The 22,084-nt window shown below is 44.7% G+C and overlaps 1 protein-coding gene across 1 annotated transcript in view; it reads left to right on the top strand.

Moving 5' to 3' along the window:
• The window catches only part of LOC117224800 (uncharacterized), a 610,978-nt gene that overhangs the window by 201,746 nt on the left and 387,148 nt on the right, over positions 1-22,084 (top strand). The window contains exons 4-6 of the mRNA XM_076524388.1: positions 13,165-13,983; positions 14,615-14,651; positions 14,712-15,813. Coding sequence (XP_076380503.1) covers positions 13,165-13,983; positions 14,615-14,651; positions 14,712-15,813 — 1,958 coding nt within the window. The remainder of the gene's footprint in view (positions 1-13,164; positions 13,984-14,614; positions 14,652-14,711; positions 15,814-22,084) is intronic.

Here is a 22,084-nt window from a genome sequence, read left to right as displayed (position 1 = left end):
TTTGTTAGTCAGCGAGGCACGAATACAACCCTAAAACAATGCCAATTAAACGATTCAACGTACGGACAGATATGAAAAATATATTCCTGCACAAAATCGATAACTTTTTACGAATCTGTTGTGCGGTTGATAATTCGGTAACGGATTCATTCGTAAAATTCTTGCATTATTTCTGTGTCTCTCGCTTGCGCGGCGTACGCCGCCAAAAAATCATTTCCACGGATGGATTTTCATAAAACAGAGAAAGCTCTGCCGTAAAAGCATCTCGTGTTCCAGCAAAAAATGTTATTCCGGCGAAACGGAGGGAAACTTTGTCGTAAAAAAAAATTCGTTCCCTACGCGAACCGAACCGGAGAAGTTCGTTTTCGTGTTCCGCAATTCGACGACGTATTCCGTGGACCAGAAACATCGGGACGAGGGTGGAACATTCCCGCGTAATGAAAGAAAAATAACCCATGCCCTTCGACGGTGGAACATTCCTCGAAGGGTATAATGCGCACGATCATCGCTCTAATCTATTAATTGCGTGATTTCCCGTCGCCGGATTAGGCGCTGGATCCGACTATGCTGATCCCCGCGTGGTGGGAAAATGTTTGTGGATGATAAAACTTTGCTTAAGGAGGATTTATGATTCCAGAACGAGGCGTTTAAATACTGTTCCGCAAAGGGTGGACAGCTCTGCGGCAAATTTTCTTTCCCCTTCGTTCATACATCGTTGTTATTCATTGTTATTACTTTCTGACTCTGTTGTTTACTGCTTCAGACTTAGAGCTTGCAAGCTATTGGATTGCGAACGTCATCATTCTCTTCTTCCGATTAATCCCTTATCGTTTTCTTTATATCGCGTCTTTTTTACTTTTCTACATAATCTGTTCTGTTTTGGTTCTGTTATTCGTATTTTCACGTGCTACTAAATAGTCGGTGGTTCGTCTCCATATAAATATTTATGTTATAAATAAATAACTGTATTATGTAATATAATAATAATATTATTTTATTTTTCATAATAATTTATTTATTTATAATGATTTATTTTTTATAATAATAATATTATCACTGCCTGAGGATCTATTAAAATGTTATATTAGTACATGAAAACGTTTGATGTTTTTAAATTCTTCTACAACAAATCAACTTTGAATCAGAAGCTCCTCACGCATCCTAAAAGAATCAGATTCTTCCAAAAATCTAAAAAGAATTCTACATTTATTCTTTGAGCAACTAGTTTTCTTGAGAAGGAAGGGAAGCTTCTGGCCTAAAGTTGATTTATCAGTGGAGAATCGAGAAACATGAAATGCTTCAATATTTGATCAAATGTGTTCGTGTTTTTTTTTTTGTAAAAACTCGAAATAATTTCGAAAGACGTCTATATCTATTTAGACGCCCCATTTTGAATCCACCGACGCTTGAAATCCTTCGTCGCTCCCCGACTCGCATTTTTCGCCCCATTTCCCGATCTCCGTCTTGGCTTCTCTCATTTTCGCAGATGCGATGACGCGAGTGCTCGCAACGTGTCCCGTGATGATTATTCGGAGTGATCGGGAGTGCTTCCCACTGTGCGACAACCTCGACCGTAAGAGATTGCACGGTCTTCGCGTTTTCTCGCCCGCTTCTCTAACCTCGCCTGTTATCCTCAAGTTTTCCCTTTGTCTGCCCCCTTCGCCGCAGCGCGACAGTCAGTGAATCAGTGTGATCCCAATGTTCTGCCCTTCGAAAACATCGATATTAAAAAAAAACATCCCTTCCTCACAAGGTGCTAAACTTTCTTCCCGACCCTTTGATGTCCCTGTCTCCGACGTTGATGACCTTGACGCTCTACTTACAAACGGGATGGCCACGTCTTTAAATTCATATATTTTGATCATTCTACGCAGATTTACGCTGCGTCATCGATAGGAAATTCATCCTCCTTTGACATTAATATATAATTATTTAGTACCGAAAACACAATTAATAAATTGTATGCCACTATATTCGGAAAACTTTTATCTACCTTTTGAGACCGATTAGAACTTTCCAATGTTCGTACTTTTCGTGCAATACCACATTTTTATCGAAAATTTTGGATTTTTACAAAAGTTCGTTTTTTTCAAAAACTGAGGGTGGTGGAGCAATTCGGTTTAGGGATTTTTGTTCGGGAAGTGAAGCTCTACAAGAATTTCACAGTGTCGGACAACGTTATTAACGAACGTATCGATGATCATCAGGTGAACGTAGTAATTGACTGATTCAAATTGTTCAAATTTACCAATATGAATTTTTCTTTCTCAACTGTTGTTGAGAAAATGTCTGGAACGTTGAGTAGGCCTACTTCCGTGGCCTACTTCCCGTGTTTTCGATGATTGCCTCCGGGTTTAAAAATAGTACTATCGATTACCGTACAAACTTTTATGACTTAACTACATTAGTCTGTCCCGCGATCAGGCGTTTAACATGGTCTCGTGCAAATGATTGGCGCGAGGTGTACGAGCGATTGCGCGTATCTCGACATTAACGAATTAACAGTTCTCGTGACGCTCTTTCTCGTATAATTTTTATCTCCGCATATTACGGAGACGTAACAAAAGGTTCGTGACCCGGCCCGTATCGGGCCCAAATTGCATTTTTTGCGGTAACAGATCGGTTTATACGGAAACAAAGCACGCGAAACGGAAAAAGAAAAACGAACAAAGATTCCCATTCGGCCGGCTAACCGGCCGTCTCTAATTTGATTGTCGGGTGAGGGGCACTGCATTGAGAAAGGTCATACCGCCGTGAAAATCGGGTAGTCCTCCGCGGTACCCGATCTAACCCCGGGGAAGTGGAAAATCCGGTTATGATTCCGTGCGAGCGGTTTCGTTTTGTGCGTTTTAACTCGCGGCGATCGAGTCGTTCTTCCGTTAATAGCTGCGCACTGGAGAAATCAATTAACCGCGCGGACAATGAACGAACAATAAATTAGGTTGCGATACAATCGCAACGGTTTTGTTATGCGACCGCGTTTGATATTGGGTTCGGCGGTCTCGTCGGCGAATTCGCTCCGAGTCACGTTGTTATTCAACTGTTCCGTTCGCCCGTCCACATTTCTCCCTTTTCAAACACTGGGCACTGCTACGGTATTCTCTTCGAAGGTGAAACGTTTGGAACTTGTGCGTACTTTGAAATAACATGAGATGCGCACCGGATACAGTAATGTTTCCCGAACTGACGCTGAGATTGTGCACAGAAATGGACAATTTGGGAAGAGGAGATACGGTTGTTCGAGCCTTGCGGTTCGTTTTTATAGTTTCGAATTGCTAACAACTATAAGAAGTAGCTGCAGGGCTTGAATAATCGTATCTCCTCTTCCCAAATTGTCCATTTTTGTGGACAAACTGAGCGTCAATTAGAGAGACATTACTGTACTTCGGAACTCGCATTCAGCGCATGTTTCGAAACGAACCTTCGGCTAACCCCTAATTCTTTAACCCTCTATGGGCCGAATTTTTTTCTTAAATATAAGACAATTTATGCAACGGAAAATCTATTATTATAAAACCGATATATGCTAATTAAAAAAATATTTAACAGTCTAAACAACTTTATTATAATTAATTCAATTTGTAACTTTGACGTAACAACGGCTTACAATGTTTCCGCATCTATGCATAAATGCTTAAGCGTGAAATTCCACAGTAATTTCTCCCTAATTCGCGCTCAGATTGTGCACAAAAATGGACAATTTAGGAAGAGGTGTGATACGATTATTCGAGCCTAGCGACTCGTTTTTCATAGTCATTGATAATCGGTCACTATGAAAACGAATAATCAAGGCTCGAATAATCGTGTCTCCTCTTCCCTAATTGTCCATTTTTGTGGACAATCTGGACGTCAATTAGAGAGACATTACTGTATTTAGGGAAAGAGTATAACTTTATTCTGTCTTTCAAGAACGGAATAATATTCATACCTAATTTAAGGCCTGTCAAGGTATGTCAAGGGTTTAATGTCTAAAGCATGTCAGTTTAGCAATGAGCAGGATGAACATTGAATGTAAAGTAATGTCTCCCTAATTGTCGCCCAAATTGTGCACTATAGTAGACAATTTGGGAAGAGGAGACGCGATTATTCGAGCCTTGCGGCTCGTTTTTTATACAACATACAACATACAATCCGCAGTCTATTTATGACTCAAGAAAACTCGCAAATTTTTCGACGGAAGAGGAGAATCACGTGACGCAAATAAAAGGTTTAACCCTTTGCAGTCGAAGCTATTTGAGTTCGAAATCCAAAACATGTATTTCGATCTACGGTATTTCTATTTTATATAATTTATTGCGATTCATGCGTATGAAATTGAGCCTGTTGGCAAGTACAATGCAATTTCAACAGTTTTGTAAATATAAACGAGTCTGATGCTCTTACAATGATTTTGGAAAAATAGTATACCAATTTCTAGCGGCGCCTCAGGGTCGCCATTGGAGTGCAAAGGGTTAAACTAGAATTAACCACAGATTAAAATTGATTGCAAAGTACTATCACGAGAATCGATTCGTCCGATGTGCTCCAAAGGGTGCGATAAATATGGAGCGATAGGTGCTGTCACTTGGACAATATTTGCGACCAGTCCTGCGAGGCGGAATTAAGTTCATTGGCCACCTTAGTCGGTGTTTGGACGTGGAACTTTGTTCCCGGCGCGTTTACACGGTAACCAAAAGTTCGGTTGCGAGACTAGACGACCATCGCGCCAACTCCGACCGCCTTGGCCCTCCACCACCTTCCGTTCCCACCCACCCTTTCGCCGTAGCTCGGTCTTTGCTTAACCTTTTGTCTTCCTTCGCCGGGAAGTTCCATATCAACCCTTTCTCCCGTCGCGGCTCCGGGGAAAATATTAGCCGCGGGCGCGACAGCGTTAAGGGAGAACGGTTAAATTAATAATTCGCAAATTGCCAAGAGAAATGCTGCTCGTGCTTTAGTCGCCCCGTCCTCTCTGTCCGCGTTGCTCTTTCCGGGGTTTGCGATGCCCTGCGAGGGCCGGAACGGATCTCCTCGACCGCTCTGCGTCCGCCTTAACCGCCCTGACCGTCCAGAACTACTGTCAATTAAATAGCCAATTAGTCGGACAATTTCGCAAACAAGATTTGTTAGCAACCACCGCTGCTTCCGGCTGACCCTCGATTACGTGTCCCGCAACTTTTCTCCGCTTCTGTTTATTTTTCTGCTCATGAATATTATTATCTTGTTCGTACGTACCGTTCGGGTTTCAAGCATTGTTCGTAGCTTCTTCGGCTATGGAGGATGAGCACATATCTTGAAGACTGTTTGATCTTGTAATAATCAATGTTTCAATGCGTAAGAGATAATTGGGGTTCGACGTTTTCATCAAAATTGTCGCATTTTGGTTTCGGTAGAACTTCTTTATTTGTGGTCGTATATTTCCGCATTCGATACTTTGTCTTTCAAGGACATTCGTCTTAGGCATTGTTGCGTTGATTGTCACGTCGGACGTATATGACGTGCACAGAATTTGTTGAACATACTTGGGAGACTGTTTTGTTAACACAAAACCTGCCGCGTCGTAAAAACAATTAAATAATTGTATACACAATTGAATAAATAAATAGACCTACGCGTTTATTTAGACCTACCGCCGTTTTTATTATACTGTACTTATGATCGGGTTAGGAAATGTATTCAATTATTTTCTATGAAGGAGTCTTTATAACTTTAGCAACATTGAAACAAAAAATGCGCGAGCGATCATTTTGATCGACTCGGTGTGTTTAGTGTTAAAATCTTTTAAATGAACTGTTTAGGAGGTGTGAGAAGCTTATTGCTGCAATATAACTTGTCTTTTTTATTCGTACATTGTTCCAACTTTGCATGACTTGCATTGGCCTGACAGTCGATGCATTAACTATTACTGTGGCCTAAACACTATTTTCACCGATATTCTGTATTATACGATTTACCGAATTAATATTTATTATTTATAGGAAATAATATTTATTATCAAACTCCTTCTTTCAACCACTTCCGTAAAAATATTGTGAAATAGCAACGATTAAAATATATCCTTCGACCCCTTTTGGTAAAAATAGCGTTAAATAGATATGATTAAAAGATGTCCTTTGACCCTATTGATAAAAATAGCATTAAGTAGATATGATTAAATAATATCCTTTGACCTCTTTGGTAAAAATAGCGTTAAATAGAAATGATTAGAAGAATGATCAGAATATCGCGAAATAGCAGTGATTAAAATATATCCTTCGACCCCTTTGGTAAAAATAGCGTTAAATAGATATGATTAAATAATATCCCTTGACCCCGTTGGTAAAAACAGCGTTAAATAGAAACGATTAGAAAACGTTCGTTAACACCTTCGGTGAAAATACTTTTAAATAGAAAATGACTAAAAGAGGCATCTTTCGGCAGGAGCGGAGTTAAAAAATGTCAATATTTCAAGGTCATGCGAGAGGATCGAAAATGTCTAATAATCCCAGCGGGTTTCGCAGAAGGATGACCAAATAACGCATCGGTGGTTTTCCAAGTAGCAGCGACTTGTACGCGATAGCACGCTACCCGCGCCAGCCGAGATTAATTATGCCCGCTTCGGGTGCCATTATATCGCGGCTCGATTTCTCCTGCATCGAGGGAATTAGTCCCTGCGTTGCGCACGCTGCAATCGATGTTTTTCTGTCGGGCTCTCTCGCCGCGTAGATTCGCCGGCGATAAACGGTGGCCTAACACGCGCGCTATCGCCGCGACGAGTAAAAAGAGAGGCGCGATCCAGACGATTTCGCCTAGCGTCGCTAATAATACTAATCGGTGGCGCGGCCGCGTACAAGGTGCTCGTTTCCTCCCGAGACACCCCGTGTATCCCGAGGACCGATTGCCCGGGATAATTTTAGCGGCAGCCATAATTACGGGGCCCCGTTCGCAGACCCGGCAACGGGCTCCTCTCGCCGCGCTGGCCCGCAACCAAACTTATTATTGCCAACGCAAACAACGTCATTATCGTCTACCGGAATGGAACCTGCAGAAAGAATATTTATTGACACGTACACGGCTGGTGCTCCCATCCACTATTCGATTTGTCTTTTTGTAGATTCTTGTCTGACTAATTCGGTGCCTTCGCGCTGCGAAATGCCCGAGACATCTATCAGTAACCGCTCTCCGGACACCGCGATTTTTCAACAGGCTTTCACTCCCATTACGCTCGGCAAAGACGGTCTCTGCTTCTGAAACGCGTCGCGATGCGATTGCTACAACGCGCCAAAAGTTTGCGACACCGTTCCCGTGCAACACCATTTCTTCCACAATGTACGGGTTGTAATGTAATTAATATATGCAAGGCAAAACAGCTAATTACATTGGGTGGAAGACGGTGGAGCGTAACTTTGGACGATTCGGACAGTGTTTTGACTTTGTTTCACAGGGTTTTCACTAATTATAACTGTATATTGAATTCGTTCAATGATTCCTTCCCGTGAATTTATATGCAACGAAACGATTTGTTTATACACGATCTCAGTGTTACGCGTTCTACGGGAGTCTACTGTATTTAGTATCACAGCAATGTCTCCCTAACTGACGCTCGGATTGTACACAAAAATGGACAATTTGGGAAGAGAAGGTGCAATTTTTAGAGCTTTGCATCTCGTTTATTATAATTACCGATTATCGACAGCTATAAAAACGAGCCGCAAGGCTCGAATAATCGTATACTATATACAAATTACTCTTCCCAAATTGTCCATTTTTGTGCTCAATCTAAGCGTCAATTAGGGAGAATTTACTGTACTTTTCTGGATAATCGTGGATATCTTCGATCAACTTTAATTAATTATACCGAAATTTTTACTGTTTTGTAATCCATTTACTCGTTCCCGTCATAAATGCATGAAATGAAATTTTGCTTTTTAACGAGTATGTTTAACGCTAGATTTACTAGATTTCACTAACTTTTTAATTTACGATTATTCGTATCGTAAAGATACATTTATGAGTTATTTATTCAATTTATATGTCACTTACGGCAAATGTTGCACTTGCTAAAAATCAGAATAAATGTCTTATTGTTGCTTCTGTAAACTAATATAAAACAGTTGTTTTCTTGTGCTCCGCCAATTTAGCGTTAATATCGCTCGACACGATAATTACACCGAATGTCTGCCGTGCGTATCGAGACACGGAACTTTTGAAATATCTTGATAATAAATAAATGTAATAGCTGTCACATGAAAGTTCAAAGCGGGAAAAAGTCAAACTGAAACTGTTCCGGAATCTCGCGATATTCCATACGCAATTACGAAAAACAATATGGAGAATTAGCGAGCGAAGAAATACGTAATTTCAGAACGGGATTCCGGGAGACATTTCTTGCTGCGAAGAGCCAGCCGCAGATGAGAGATGGTTATTCCGCAAATGCGATATCCCGTCAACAATGGAGATCCTGATTTGCACCGGAAAGAGATTACACCGAGTCGCTGGAACTCGGCGGAACCATTAATTTCGCGAGATACATCGGGGGCCCGAGTCATAAATAATGCCGAGAAAGTATACAACCTGTAAGAAAATTCTTTCGCGTTCCTCGAAAACGAAGAAAAAAAAGAAAAGGAACTTTTCCACCGAGTCAATATAATATCCGTCTTACATCGGACTATTACTCTCCCCGATGTGTACTTTAGAAAACACGCGGCAGCGTTGTTTTATTCGGTCGGGGCGGGGGAGAGGGGGGGGGGCGAGAACGTGGTCTATCGAGCATGTGTACACGGGAAATTGAAGGATGAAGATAAATGAGAGTCCTGACACGCGGTGGACTATCAATATTCTGTGCATCATATGGAACACGGTGCACCCAAAGGCTCGGCGCCCCGAATTCCGTGGCAGAAGCGTGTCGCTCTCATTCGCGAGCTACTTCCGCGTGCTCTGTACCGGGATCAAGATGCTCGATCTAAGTAGGCAGACGTGAAAATCCTGACCGCTTGAATCTTGGCTAGATCTCGATTTTACCTGGAATTGATGAAACTTGTCGACATAGTCGCAGGACTAGAAAATTCTTTGTCCCAATTCCTCGGGATTTTTTCGATAGCGCCACGGATATGCGAGTTTCTTGTCGATCATGGCTAGAGATCCATTCAAATGTGCCAATTTTTTGCATATTTGTTAGTCTGCTTTCTTAAGATCAACGTTGATTTTCTTATCTGGGCTTAATATAAATGAGTGGGTTAGAATCGTAGTGGTCCAAGTCAGATTTTCGAAAATTTCTATGCCAAAATGTTACAAAGACGAGTGAAATAAATTACAAAGTTACTATGAGTTAACTTAAATTAACTGTAAGTCATCTTAGCAGTAAATTTGCTCGGTAAAGAATGCACGTGTTAGTAAACGATAACATTTCTTCTTACACAATGAGGAAAATGTGACTTACGCCACTGCGATTCTAACCCACTCAAACAGCGAGCAATTTAGATCGGATATTCATAACTCCAAAATAGATCTAACTCTCATAATTTCAGGATCAATACAGAAATATATTATTTCGGAAAAATCATGTATTTCAGTATGAAATATACAACGAATTTACTATATTAGCTGCACGCCGAAGGATTTATTACATTTCTTTCTTGTATCGTTACATCTATATTTTTTGATATTATTTTTATGGATTTATATTTTCATTCGAACATTTATTTTCGCGACGCGTTATTACAATGCAGGAAAGGTTCGGAAAATTGTTTTGGTACCGTCTGGCAGCCAATTCTATTTGTGCCGTAAACAGAAAGCTTTGCTGAATTTAATGGTATCAAAACCAGTCTACGGACTGCTTTGGAAGTATAACGAAATCGTTCGTGAAATTGTCGAATCGCAATATACCTCGTCGAATGTAATAATTATTGGAAAGTGACGAAAAAATCTAATTAAAAAGCACACGTTGTATAAAATTTTTGCAACGCGCAAAACTTACGAGTGAACCGATGAGCTACAAAAATTGTTCGAATTTCGCGGAGAATAACGCGAAACAATCAACATATTGATACATCGCTCCTCGGATATTCGCTTATCTTGAAAAGCAACGATTCTATTGCAAAAATTCTTGCAACGTTGATCGATGCGATGAACAAATATTTGCAAATATTATATAATATATATTTATAATATATATTTACAAATGTTTGCCGACGATCTCGCGTTTCCAAAGAGGATAGAACTTACGCTAAAACCGAATACGTACAATGCAGACAAATATAATACACGAAATACAATAAATTTTCGATTCCGAAATCGACTTTAATCCGCGTTTTCGGTCGAAATAGCCGAGCTGCGAGAGTCGCCGCCAGTTTTCACCTTGTAAATTCCGGGCTGGCGGTCTTCGATCCCGGGCAGAGATTAATTCTCGCGGCGCGGAGGAATTATGCGAGCCCCGTGTAAACGTAATTGATACAAAATCGAGCCGGGCCGCTAGTTCCGCCCGGGGGCAGCGTCTCCGACAGCCTTTCTCTTTAATTATATTTAATAGTGGCGGAGCCGTGTATCGCTGGGAAAAGTCGAGCGGCGCGGCGGGTAAGTACTGTCGCGCTCGAGACGCCGCGACGAAAAATATCACGATCTTTTTTCGCGATAAGTCCTGGCCGGTCCAATTTCCGAGAGCACGGCCGGACCGCGAGCGTCCAGTTTTTCGTCCCCCGCGTCCCTCCGCGTTGGTCGTCGTCGTCTTCTCGTGGTCGTCTCGGCTGAACGATAATTTCGGCGGACACGTAGTTAGGGGATAAGAACAGAGGGATTCTGGGTTAAGGATCCCAGACACGGTTTAACGAGGCCTACGGTAACAAGACGGAACACGGGGCCCCGTGAACCCCTGTCTTTGTCGGTGCTAGAGCAAGCCGGCGATTGCCCGGCCTCGACCCGGGGCGCTTTTTCAACATGTTAATTGTATATTTGAGGCGAGGTGATAAACAAGGCAGCGTCGGTAGCTCGCTGCCGTTGGAGTCTTCATTACAGCCGGTAATATATAACCGCGGGCCCCGAGGGTTCTCTCTCTCTCTCTCTCTCCCTCTCTCTCTCTCTCTGTCGATGCTCTAGAAGAAGTTATGAAGTCCGATATACCCGGTGTGACCGCATCGACGCTGCATTTCCGCGAGCATCCTCGATCGTATCCTCGATTTGATTCTCGATTTAATCCGCGATCTCATCCTCGAGCAGCACGGTCAGCGGGATTACGTTTGAGGAACGGCGAATCGGCTGATCGCGGTGCTCCGATTAAGGGAGCAATCGATTCTTGACCGATTTACGGTTCGCTATTTTAATATGCACGCTATTAAGGTCGTGGCGGAATTTACTCGAAGACGGGCGGGTTGCGCGCGAGTACGCAATCTCGCCGGGATCGGACTCTTTTCGCCGGGTTCGGCGAGTCGTCTAATCGCAGTCATGCATCTCTCGGTGGCCGCCGTGGCTCCCGGCCAGTTCTGGATAGGGGCTCGAGCCGTAGAAAAGGAAAGAGGAGCACGCGTGATCTCGGGTGCACCGTGAAAGCAGTTCGTGACGCGTACACGTACACACGGCCAATCGATTGGCCTTCGGGCCTGTGGCGGAGGTGCGAACCGGTTCCTCTTCGAGAGCGGCTCGATTTTCGTCGTGGAATTCGGTGCTCGGCCTGGCCCGACTCTCCGCGCAACCCCTCTGGACGGAGAGGTTCACGAATCGGGGTTCCCTCGGCCCGGTTTCCACGGGACCCGAGGAAGAAGCGACGCGCTCTAGCCGCGAAACAGAGGTAGACGGAGACGGCCGACACGCCCCCGCGGCGTCAGATTTTATTTATCGCGGCGTGGCTTTTTGTTTCACGGTAAATACCCCGAGCATTTAAGAGTAAGACGTTTCCCCGATTTATGGTCGGCCGCCTGCTTCCAGTTCTTCTTGTTCCTTTCAGCGCGGAGAGCACCCTTGACTCTCTCTTTCTCTCTCTCTTTCTCTCTCTCTCTCTTTATCGTCTCTTCAACGCTCCGGGTAACCCTCCAGGGATCTTCCCTCTCTCGTAACCTCGCTCGCCTAGTTCGCCTTTTCGTCGAGTCGTTTCGGTCTGTTACACGCCGATCCACTCGATACGCACCCCTGTCCGAAGCATGGGGACACTTGCCGAGTTCGCGGATGAACCGAACCATGGCAACCTTGAAAGATTAGCGGAAAGGGTGGCCATCCTGTTCTATATTCCTTCGTGAAGGAATCGACTGGCAAACTGCTTTCATCGTTACGTAACTTGTGGTCAACCTGATTGGGTTGTTTAGGAAGAAAAATGAAAGCAGCAACGGAATAATTTAACTCAATATGTATCGAGAAAGCAATTCATTCTCGCAACTTTAACAAGCTAATAAAGCTGTCTAACAAGAATCACGAAATATCGATTTTTTTTCTGGTGTAGATCTGTTTTCCCACGTATAAACGATATGGAAAATCGCGAGAGCCTCGTCATCAATCATCTCTTCCTCTTCAGCGACCATGAAAAATGTTTTCATTTGCAATCGAACAGATTCGAACGGTGAAAATAATTGCTATCCTATGATTTTGGCCACTTTGATCGCAACAGTTATGGTGTCTGTAACAGAATGTGACTAATCTAAAAGACCAAGAAAATACGTGCTCGGCGTATGCCCACATTTACTTAAGTGGCTAAATATTCATAACAGAATGCTAAAATCTATCGTATTTTGATATAAAAAGAAGCGAACAATATATGCAGAGTGTCCCAAAATTATGGTTCTTCCGGGAAATTAGAGATTACTGAGGTCATTCGAAGCAACTTTTTCCTTTATAAAAATTTTCTCCGAGGCATCGTTTACGAGTTATTGTCGGAAAACAGTGACCAATGAGAGGCGAGCTTGGCTGACGCGAAGCGGCCCACTTAACGAGCGCACGAAGCTCAATTCCGCTCATTGGCTCGACCGCCTAGCCCCAGGCCAGCTCGCCCGTCATTGGTCATTGTTTTTCGTCGATAACTCGTAAACGATGCGTCGGAAAAAATTTTTGTAAAGGAAAAAGTTACTTCAAATCACCTCACGAACCCCTCAGTTCCCGGAAATATAATAATTTTAGGACACCATATGTATGTATGTATGTAGGTATGTAGATGTATAGGTTGTAGATACCGTTCGACGTTCCTCTCGATCGACGTTCTTTTAAACGCAGTATTCCCCGCGTTCGTTTCAGATTAACATGGAGGCGGTGACGTCGACCGACTACGACTCGTCGAACCTGAGCAGAAACTTCAACCAGGTGGGCTTCAACACGTACAACTACTCGCAATTCGAGGAGAAGTACAAGCCCCGACAGGTACTGAAATACGGCGACGAGTATCTGGAGTACGGGCGGAATTCGGTAAGGCTGGGCACGAACGATAGGTTCGGCAGGTTCGCGTCGTCGAGGCACCAGGACGGTGTCGGCAAGCTGGATCACAAGTACGCGAGAAGTCACTCGCAGCCGGAGAGACAGCACCATTCGTCTCACGAGGCCCGTTCAAAGTCGCAGGACTCCCGCGAATTAACCTTCTATCAGATCGATCCGCCGGTGAAGCCGGAGAACGTGCAGCACGTCCACTCGAAGGCGCATCGTTCCGCGACGGAGAAGGGCCAGGGCAAAAAGGAGCTGACCTTCTACGAGATCGATGGGCCGGTCACGCAAGAAAAGACGAAAGACGCCAAGTTCGAGGCGTGCAAAGAGAGGGGCGAGAAGCGGGACAAGTGTCACGCCGGCCAAGAAAAACCGAATCCGACGAAGCACGTCGGCAAGCAGAGCCATCAGGAGCAAAAGACGAACCCGCCGAACTATCAGCTGAACAGGTCGCAGTCGGACCTGACCGAGTGCCAGCTGCCCAATTATTACAGACACCAGAACAACCCCTACATCGATCCGCCCAAGTACAGGCCGTTCGACAGGCCGCCGAGGTACCAGGAAACGCCACCCAAGTCGGAGCCTCCGCCCAAGTACTCGGAAGTGGCCAAGAGACAGGACGACTGCAAACGAACTCAGGTGAGTATATCGACTTTGCTGGAAATGGAAGCAAAGTAAAGTCGGTAAAATTCACTTTTGGGCTACCTTCCTTTTCTTGGATTCCACCATCGCGAAGCTAAGACTAATTTGTAATTATCAGACTGCGCGGATCTCGATGAAAAATACAAATTAAATTCTTCTTCGAATAATGCTGATTAAGTGTAAGTAACGAGGCAGCATTCTTAACGCGTTGGCTGCCACGCGCATTTATATATATATTATAATATATATTATAATCCAGTTATTATACTATATTACTTTGAACATCCGAAGTCGCGACAAGCATTCGCGACAATTATCATTCCCAAATACGACGTGTAACATAATTGCAAGGTTAGAAGTACAGCGAGCGTAGATTATCCTTTACTTTTCGAAATTAAGCAGTTTCGATTCGCGTAGTCTGCTACTCGTCTACAGCCACGAAAACAAGACACGCGAGACGATATTTGCTCCAGCACGAACCAACATTGACACGCCAACTAATGAACCCTTCCGGCCAAGACACGTTGGATCGAGCCAGTCCACGTGCATTTCCGGCCTGGCTGTAGCCATTCCGGGCGCGCGAATCCGGGATGATTAGCGGTTACGGGTAATGTTATCATTTTGACAGGAGGAGAGGGGCAAACGACTGGGAACCGGCGGAGGAGGTGGCAGTGGCAGCGGCAGCGGCGGCGGCGGTGGCGGCGGCGGCGGTGGAGGAGGAGGAGGAGGTGGAGGAGGAGGAGGAGGAGGTGGGAGCGTAGGTATCGGGAACGGTGGTAGCGGCGGCGGCGGTAGCGGCGGTGGTGGCAACTCCAGCAGGGGGACTGGCAGCACTCATGGCGCCGAGACGCCCTCTAATCTGGCCAGTATCACGCCAACCGCGCGAGAAGCAACACGCGGCGGTTCCTCGCGGTCGCGTCTCCCGTACAAGTCGTGTGACACGCGCTCCTCCTCCTCGAACAACAACAACAACAACAACAACGTAAACACGAGCAACAACAACAACGTGAACAAGGAGGAGCACTACCAGGAGGCGAACGATGACTCGGACGTGATCGGGAGGTGTCACGTGGACCCGTCCAACAAGTCGCATCATCACCCGGCGGGACGATCGTGCGCGATCGGCGGTGGCGGCGGTGGTAGTGGTTGTGGTACCGTTTCCGGGAATGTCTGCCACGGTGGTTCCGGTGTGCCGTGCGAGTCCTCGACATGTGACAAGTACAAAGGTGCTGTGGACTCTCTGCTGAAGGCCAGCGAGGCCGTGCAGGGTCGTCTGTGCGAGAGATCGATGCTGAAGATCGAGAAGCCCTCCGGCAAAGGGGTTGCTCACGGAGTCGAGGCGATCGGGAAGTGCGGGGATAGGATGAAATCGGCGCAGGAGATCGCCGGCTACGGTAAGCACGAGGCGTCGGCCAAGTCGAAGGGACAGCACGATGTCGGTCACGGGTTCAAGGTCGAGAACATCAAGTACTACGGCGAACTGAAGGGCTACGACTTCAAGTCGTACGGCACCATCGACAAGCCGGCGGCGGCGTCGGCCCACGAGAAGTCCCATTCGCACGGGCCCGAGAAGAACGGCCACGAGAAGTGTCACTCGAAGGGCTCCGCCGGCGTCGCCGCGATGCAGAGCTACGGCCTGGCCAAGGTCGCCGCTGGTGAACGTCCACCGGAGAAGAATCTGTACGCGGACCATTATTATCACCGACCATCGCACTCGAAGCCGCAGAGCCCGTATCAGGTGTACCAGGAGACCAAGTACTCGTACAACGTGAGCGGGGTGCCCGGGACGCCGGCGCAGGCCAGCGCAGCCGCAGCTTTCTTCGCAAGGTCAGTCACTCGATCTACTATACTACTCGCGATCACGCGCGTCCACCTGTTCCCGCCTAGATTTACGGCGGTGCGCCGACGACGACGACGACGACTACTACTACTACCACGACGACCGTCTATCGTTCCTCTTTCTCCAAGCATTGTCCCGGCCGGACCATCTGTAATTGTCCCTCGTGGCTACCGTTTGTTTACGTGACGCGTCCCCCGACTCGACGTTCGCTCGCCTACTTAGAATGACTTTATCGTTCGCCTGTTCGCCGGTGGTACCGCGGGACAGCCCATGCGAAACTTTTTGCGCAAACCTATAAACTCCCGCCAGGAATTCTCGCGACTTATTCTCTCGGTCCCCGCAGCCTTACCTGGGCTATCGCATTAAATTTAACAACTTTTATCGTGTTTGCTGCTAGCTGCCTTCTCTCGTTACTCCCGCTTACGACACGTTCAGCCGAGTTTTCAACTTTGTCTTCCTTGGCCCGCGTCGCCCTTTAACCGCCACGCCGCGTTTCAGTTCCCCGCAAATGGTATCTTATTGCACTCGTTTTAGCCAGTTTCAACGTAGTTTCAACCCCGCGCGGTTACAATGTTTTGCAATTTTGCTCGGTGCCGTTTCGAATTCTTCTTTAACTTGGACTTGGCTTCGTTAGTTCGTTGAATTACGCGTGGAACGAGACGCATTGTTCTGTTACATTCAGCATGGGCTCGTAAAGGATTACGTTTCCGTGGATTGAACAACGTTGTACAATGAATGAACAGACTTTTGAAGTCGGAGCTCATGCCGTAGTTCTGCAATAATTGTTACTTGTTCACATCTCTTTTGTTTAATCGGCAGTTCTTTTAACAACGTCCCATGCCATCAGAGTAAGCGTTGTTGCATTGTTCCTGTTCATTCGTTTGACATTTTTGTTGAAATACGTTCGATGTATTTCTCATGGAATCTTGTGTCACTCTTCTAAAAAATGTTACAACCATAAAGGAACGCTAGAATCGTGTTCGAGAATGTTTGAGCTTAAATAACTCGCTTACGATTAGTATCGTTCAGGGGGTGATTATATTAACCCTTTGCACTCGAAGCTGTTTTAACCTTAAATCTGAAATATTCTTTCTGACTAATGGTATTTTACGTGCATTTTATGCAAATGAAATTGTGTCTCGCGACTCGCGCAACAGTTACACTTTTAAATTGATTTTTTAAATCTAGACTTTGTTAACATAGAAATTATCTTAGAACGTGATTTAACAAATTTTAGTGGGGCCTCTGAGTCGCCACTCGAGTTCAGAGGGTTAACAGTCAAATTGCAATACTGAATTTATCTACACATCTAATTGTTTCTACTATTATTCGTGCTTATAAAATTTATTCAAGCATTTCTCACGAAAGAGACCTTATAATTTCAACAATTTCAATATAGATTTTATGGAATCGGTGATTTTGACCGGTACGGTATGTTTAGTGTTAAATGTTTATTCGCAGGACAGGTTCGAAAGTTATCGAAATAAATCAGGCGAAGGTTAATAAAATCGTTGCACTCTCGAATTTCATTTCGAAAGTTCGCCGAAGGGTTACGAGTGCCGATAAAACACAAGATCGATGACATTTAGGGGCTTAACCTTCCGCTGATTCGATCTGCCTGCGAACAGTCCTCCCTCTCGGACCGTCCATTGTTCTCGTTGCTCCCGGGAAAAAGCAATCTGTCTCGAAGAATTCTCGGCAATTCGCAATCGCCATTCTCTCCCGGTCGCTTCTTTCATTCTCGGGCGGGCTCGCGTAGTAGGGGGTTCGCGCGCAATCACGGATTCACGGGGAACAATTTCAAAGGTGGTCGCCAGGCTGGAAGCCGAGCTTTCCTTGAGACGTCGCCGGGGCGGCTTTGATCTACGGCACGCGTTTTCGACGGGCGAACCACGGAATGAGAAGCATCGGGACGGTCGCGTGAAAGCGTTCGGTCGAGCTTGAATCGCGTGCAGTTTGCGCGCAAGCTCTTCTGCCGGTGTCTCCCCCTTAACTCCGGCAAGCAGAACTTAAGTCGTTTCATAAACCTTAGTCACAGCCGGTGGATGTTTCGTTGCACAATAGCATTCTCCGTGCGCTTTGCGGCCGGACACCTGCTCGATCTTTGAGTCGCGATCTTGGTCGCGAGAGTTATTAGTTCCCCGCTAATTACGAACCGTTGCGTTTAATAGTAATTTATGAGCTCGAGATCGTCATTAGCTGCTGTACGGGCACCCGGGGGCGAATGTATCCATTTCAGGCGAAAGATTTGCACTGATTGCTGAAATTTCGACTAATCATCCGAGGTCCCCCCGTTATGGAGAAAATTAATTGCAACTTCTTTTGGTTATAGTAAATGCACGTGTTAACTTTAAGTTAACATATTTGTATCGTAAGTAGGCAGCGGATCTTGTGCATTTATATATATATATATATATATATATATATATATAATATAATATATATAATATAATATAATATAATATATAATAATATAATATAATATAATATATAAAATGATTAGATACATAAATAAACTTCTATTGATGACAAGCAACACTAAGAAACTTTTAGAATCTGCATGAATTGTTTTACTCTCGTGTCTATATGTTAGCTAGCTAAAAATTATTTTATTTATTTATTTATTATTGTTGTAAACCAGATGGTTCATTTAGCAGATACAGGTTGAACATAAATTAGAAGTAAATTCCTTGGTTTCCGATTACGGTAAGAGTTAATACGAATTCGCTTTGAACAAAATCTGTCGATATATAATTATAGCCGTTTTATTATTCGCTACGATTCAACTTGAAAAATCGTTCGAAATCGATGTTTACATTCTATTCTAATAAAACTATCCTTTTGTTGGACACACCTTGTACAGAAGGGTAAACGCTGAACCTACCGAACACTAAAAATGATTGACGAGTGTTGCACAGACAATGCTGAATTCATTTAGACACTTTGCTATTCATATTATAACGTATTCTTGAATTAGGAAATTTATTCAATTATTTCCCCAAGAAACTGATATACAAAATATCCATCGTATAATATACAACAGACGAAAGAGAAGCATGAATAATTTATTATTCGCCATTCGGTAAAATTCAAATAAAAAAAAATAACATTTCATATCCGAATCGAAATAATAAATAAATAATTTGTAGAACAATTTAAATGATTTTTCAATAAAATAAATATTTTAATTATTAATTTCAAACGAAGCATCGATTAAATTTAAAATTCAATTAAATATTTCACTTGAAAAGAATAGTAATTAAATTTTTCGTTCGATTGAAAAATCATTTAAATAATTCCACAATTATTTCGATTTGAAAATAAAATGTTACTTCTTCGCATGAATTTCACGGAACGACGAATAATCAAATATTTTCAATTTGAATTTAATTCGATTGGTTATTTATTATTCCAGAGAAAAATTCTTCCAGCTCTGCGTGTACTGTTAAAATAACGATTTATCGGCAACCCGGTCGCAACTAATGCGAGCCCGTGGATCCGCGAGCGGCTCGCATGCCGGACGCTCCTCGTTTTGCAAGGAAGAAACGTCCGCTCGGAATGTCGACGGCGTGTCGCTTGTTAATGAAAAGCAAACCCTCGATTTCGAATAAAATCGCCGATCGAACGGCAGGAGTAATCGCGCGCGGCCGTTTCGACGCCGATAAAACTGGCCGGGTACGCGGCACTCGAGGCAGCGATAATCGCGAGCGGGTTCTCGCTCGCGAGCCCCGCTCCGACGAGCTTTAAATCGTCGAATAACTAATGTATCGTTTAATGGATAGCGGTGCACGGTTCCTGAGCGATCGTGTCCCGGGTATGAATGATTTCAATGGACTCGTCTCGGTAGTGAGTGGCGCCTCGGTTCGTTCCGCTTCTCCTCCCCCTCGCTCCTCTCCGCGCCGCAACGCTCCGCGCCGCAACGCAGCGCGCCGCAACGCACCGCACCGTTCCTCAGCGGCGTCGCTTGCTCAGGATTCTTTGGAATCGGCGTTCTCCCGGTCTCGTAGGAAGTAGCAGCGCGTTAAGAATTTAAATTAATCGCGCCTCGACGGGTCCCGAGACGTATACCTGGTTCTCTTTTGTACGACTACTGGTTTCACGCCTGGACAAGAAGCATTCTGGCCGCGTGCTCTCTCTCTTCTCTGTCTCTCTTAATCTTTCGTTCTCTATCTTTCTCGCATGCCCTCTCTTTCTCTCTCTCTCTCTTTCTCGTTCTCTCTTTCAGAGCCACGCGAGCACACAATCGATGTCAAAACACCTTTCAGAAATCGGTCGCCGGACGCACGCGGTTAACAAGAGGTGCCCCGAAGGAGCACCAACGATTTTTCGCTCGAGTATTCCGAACGATTCTGCTCCTCCTCCTTCTCCTCCTCCTCCTCCTCCTCGAGACACCCGTGTGCATGCATACGCCCGGCGAGCATCGTTCGCTTTTTGCGACGAGATCCCGTCCGAAGTTCCCGGAATACGAGTATCGTACCGTTACTTTCGAACTTCATGAATATTCTCGAAACCTTTCCCGTCCGGTGGCAAATAAAAAAAAAAAAGGAAGAACCGAGCCCGCGTACACCGCCGCTCAAAAACCCCGGAAACCGTGCGCCGACCGCTAAGTCTGCAAAACTCGATTATCTCGGAACTATCGGCCATGCAAAAAAGTTTCTACGCGCGAATTTAATGGCGGGATAGTCGAACTTTCGGACCGAAGCGAGATTTTTGTTTTTCAGAGATCCCGCGAGGGTTTCTAGGTATACATTACGAATCTTCGAAGGGAATAGAGGATTTCGGAAATATCGGTGATGATCTACCTCGAATTTTCGTCACAAAATAGCATCATCTGAAAACTTCGGATCTTAATTCAGAGATCAATCTTTTTAACAAGTGTGGAGTGAAGACGATTTTCAATAATATTGTCGTAGATGTGGCGTTTAAGAAGTGTCGAGAAAAACATTTCGATTACCGTTTGCAACGAGACGTGTAAAACGTGAAACAGGAGAAGATCGTATTAGGTGACCTATTAACCCTACATTTAATCGATACTTCTCGTTTAACCTTTTGTACGAGGTCAAAAATTTGTCTTTTATCAAATCTGTGTCGATACAATTACACGTCAAACTCTATTTAAATAGAATAAATACTTTCGACTTTTATTTGATATTTAACGCAATACGGTAAAGTCTCCCCAATTGACGCTCAGTTTGAGCACAAAAATGGACAATTTGGGATACGATTATTCGAGCCTTGCGGTTAGTTTGTATAGTTACCGATTGTCAACAATTATAAATATAATTGTATATAAATATCTCTTTTTTCCAAATTGTCCATTTTTGTGCACAATTTGGGCGTCAATTAGGGAGACATTACTGTAATCTGGAACTCTCAGAGATCAAAGCTTCCATTAAAAAGTCAGCTACCCCAGAAGCACCAAAATTCCAATGAAACCGATCGTATGTAATATCGCATGCTGCACGAGTTCCTGACATAATTTCTCGCTGCAGCAACCGAGGAACCTTTGATCGCGAAGTACGAGAAGAACGGGGGAAAGTTGTTCAATCTCGGGAAGTACTTTCGAGGTTTCCGGGTATAATTCCGGCGACGCACGCTGTCGCGTTTAATAATCGCGGCGCGAGATTACTTCTCGCCGAAGAAAGTCAAGCGGTTCCGGACTTTTGAACGACGCTGTAGCCAGGGTATGTTGCCGGAGGTTTTTCATGGCGGCTCCATCATCCACGATATCTCGACCGCATCTATTTCCCGATGGGTTTGCCCGGGCTTGCCCCGGAAGAAGTTGGAATTTCAGGAAGTTTCGTGGCCGTGGTCTAGCCGTCGTGTGACAAATAAAATTGACCCAGGCCGGGTGCGTTGTTCTCTGATCCACGTGGGACGGGAAAAGGAGTAGGACGAAGGGAAGGCGAAGAGGATATAAGGTGGTGGGCCAGGTCCGCTCGTATTGTTAGCCGTCGTGATTTTATTGCCCTCTTATATTGGCTTCGCGCGTCTCCCTCTCTGTTTCGCGGCTGTTACGTCTTCTCTCTCGCTTCCTCTCTCTCTCTCTCTCTCTCTCTCTCTTTCTTTCTTTCTTCCTTTCTCTTCGTTCTTCGGTTCTTTATTTCACCCTCGCTCTGTCTCTGAGCGGTGAACGGGTGCCCCGGTTGCCGCGCGAGAACCATTTTTACGAGGCGATTCACCGGATCCACTGGAAGTTGTAACAACGACGAGACTGTGCTCTGATCGCTGGTACTCCGCTCTTGGAAAATATTATCT

The sequence above is a fragment of the Megalopta genalis genome, chromosome 9 (assembly GCF_051020955.1).
Source record: "Megalopta genalis isolate 19385.01 chromosome 9, iyMegGena1_principal, whole genome shotgun sequence".
Lineage (NCBI taxonomy): Eukaryota > Metazoa > Arthropoda > Insecta > Hymenoptera > Halictidae > Megalopta > Megalopta genalis.
This window is presented reverse-complemented; position numbering and strand designations above follow the sequence as displayed.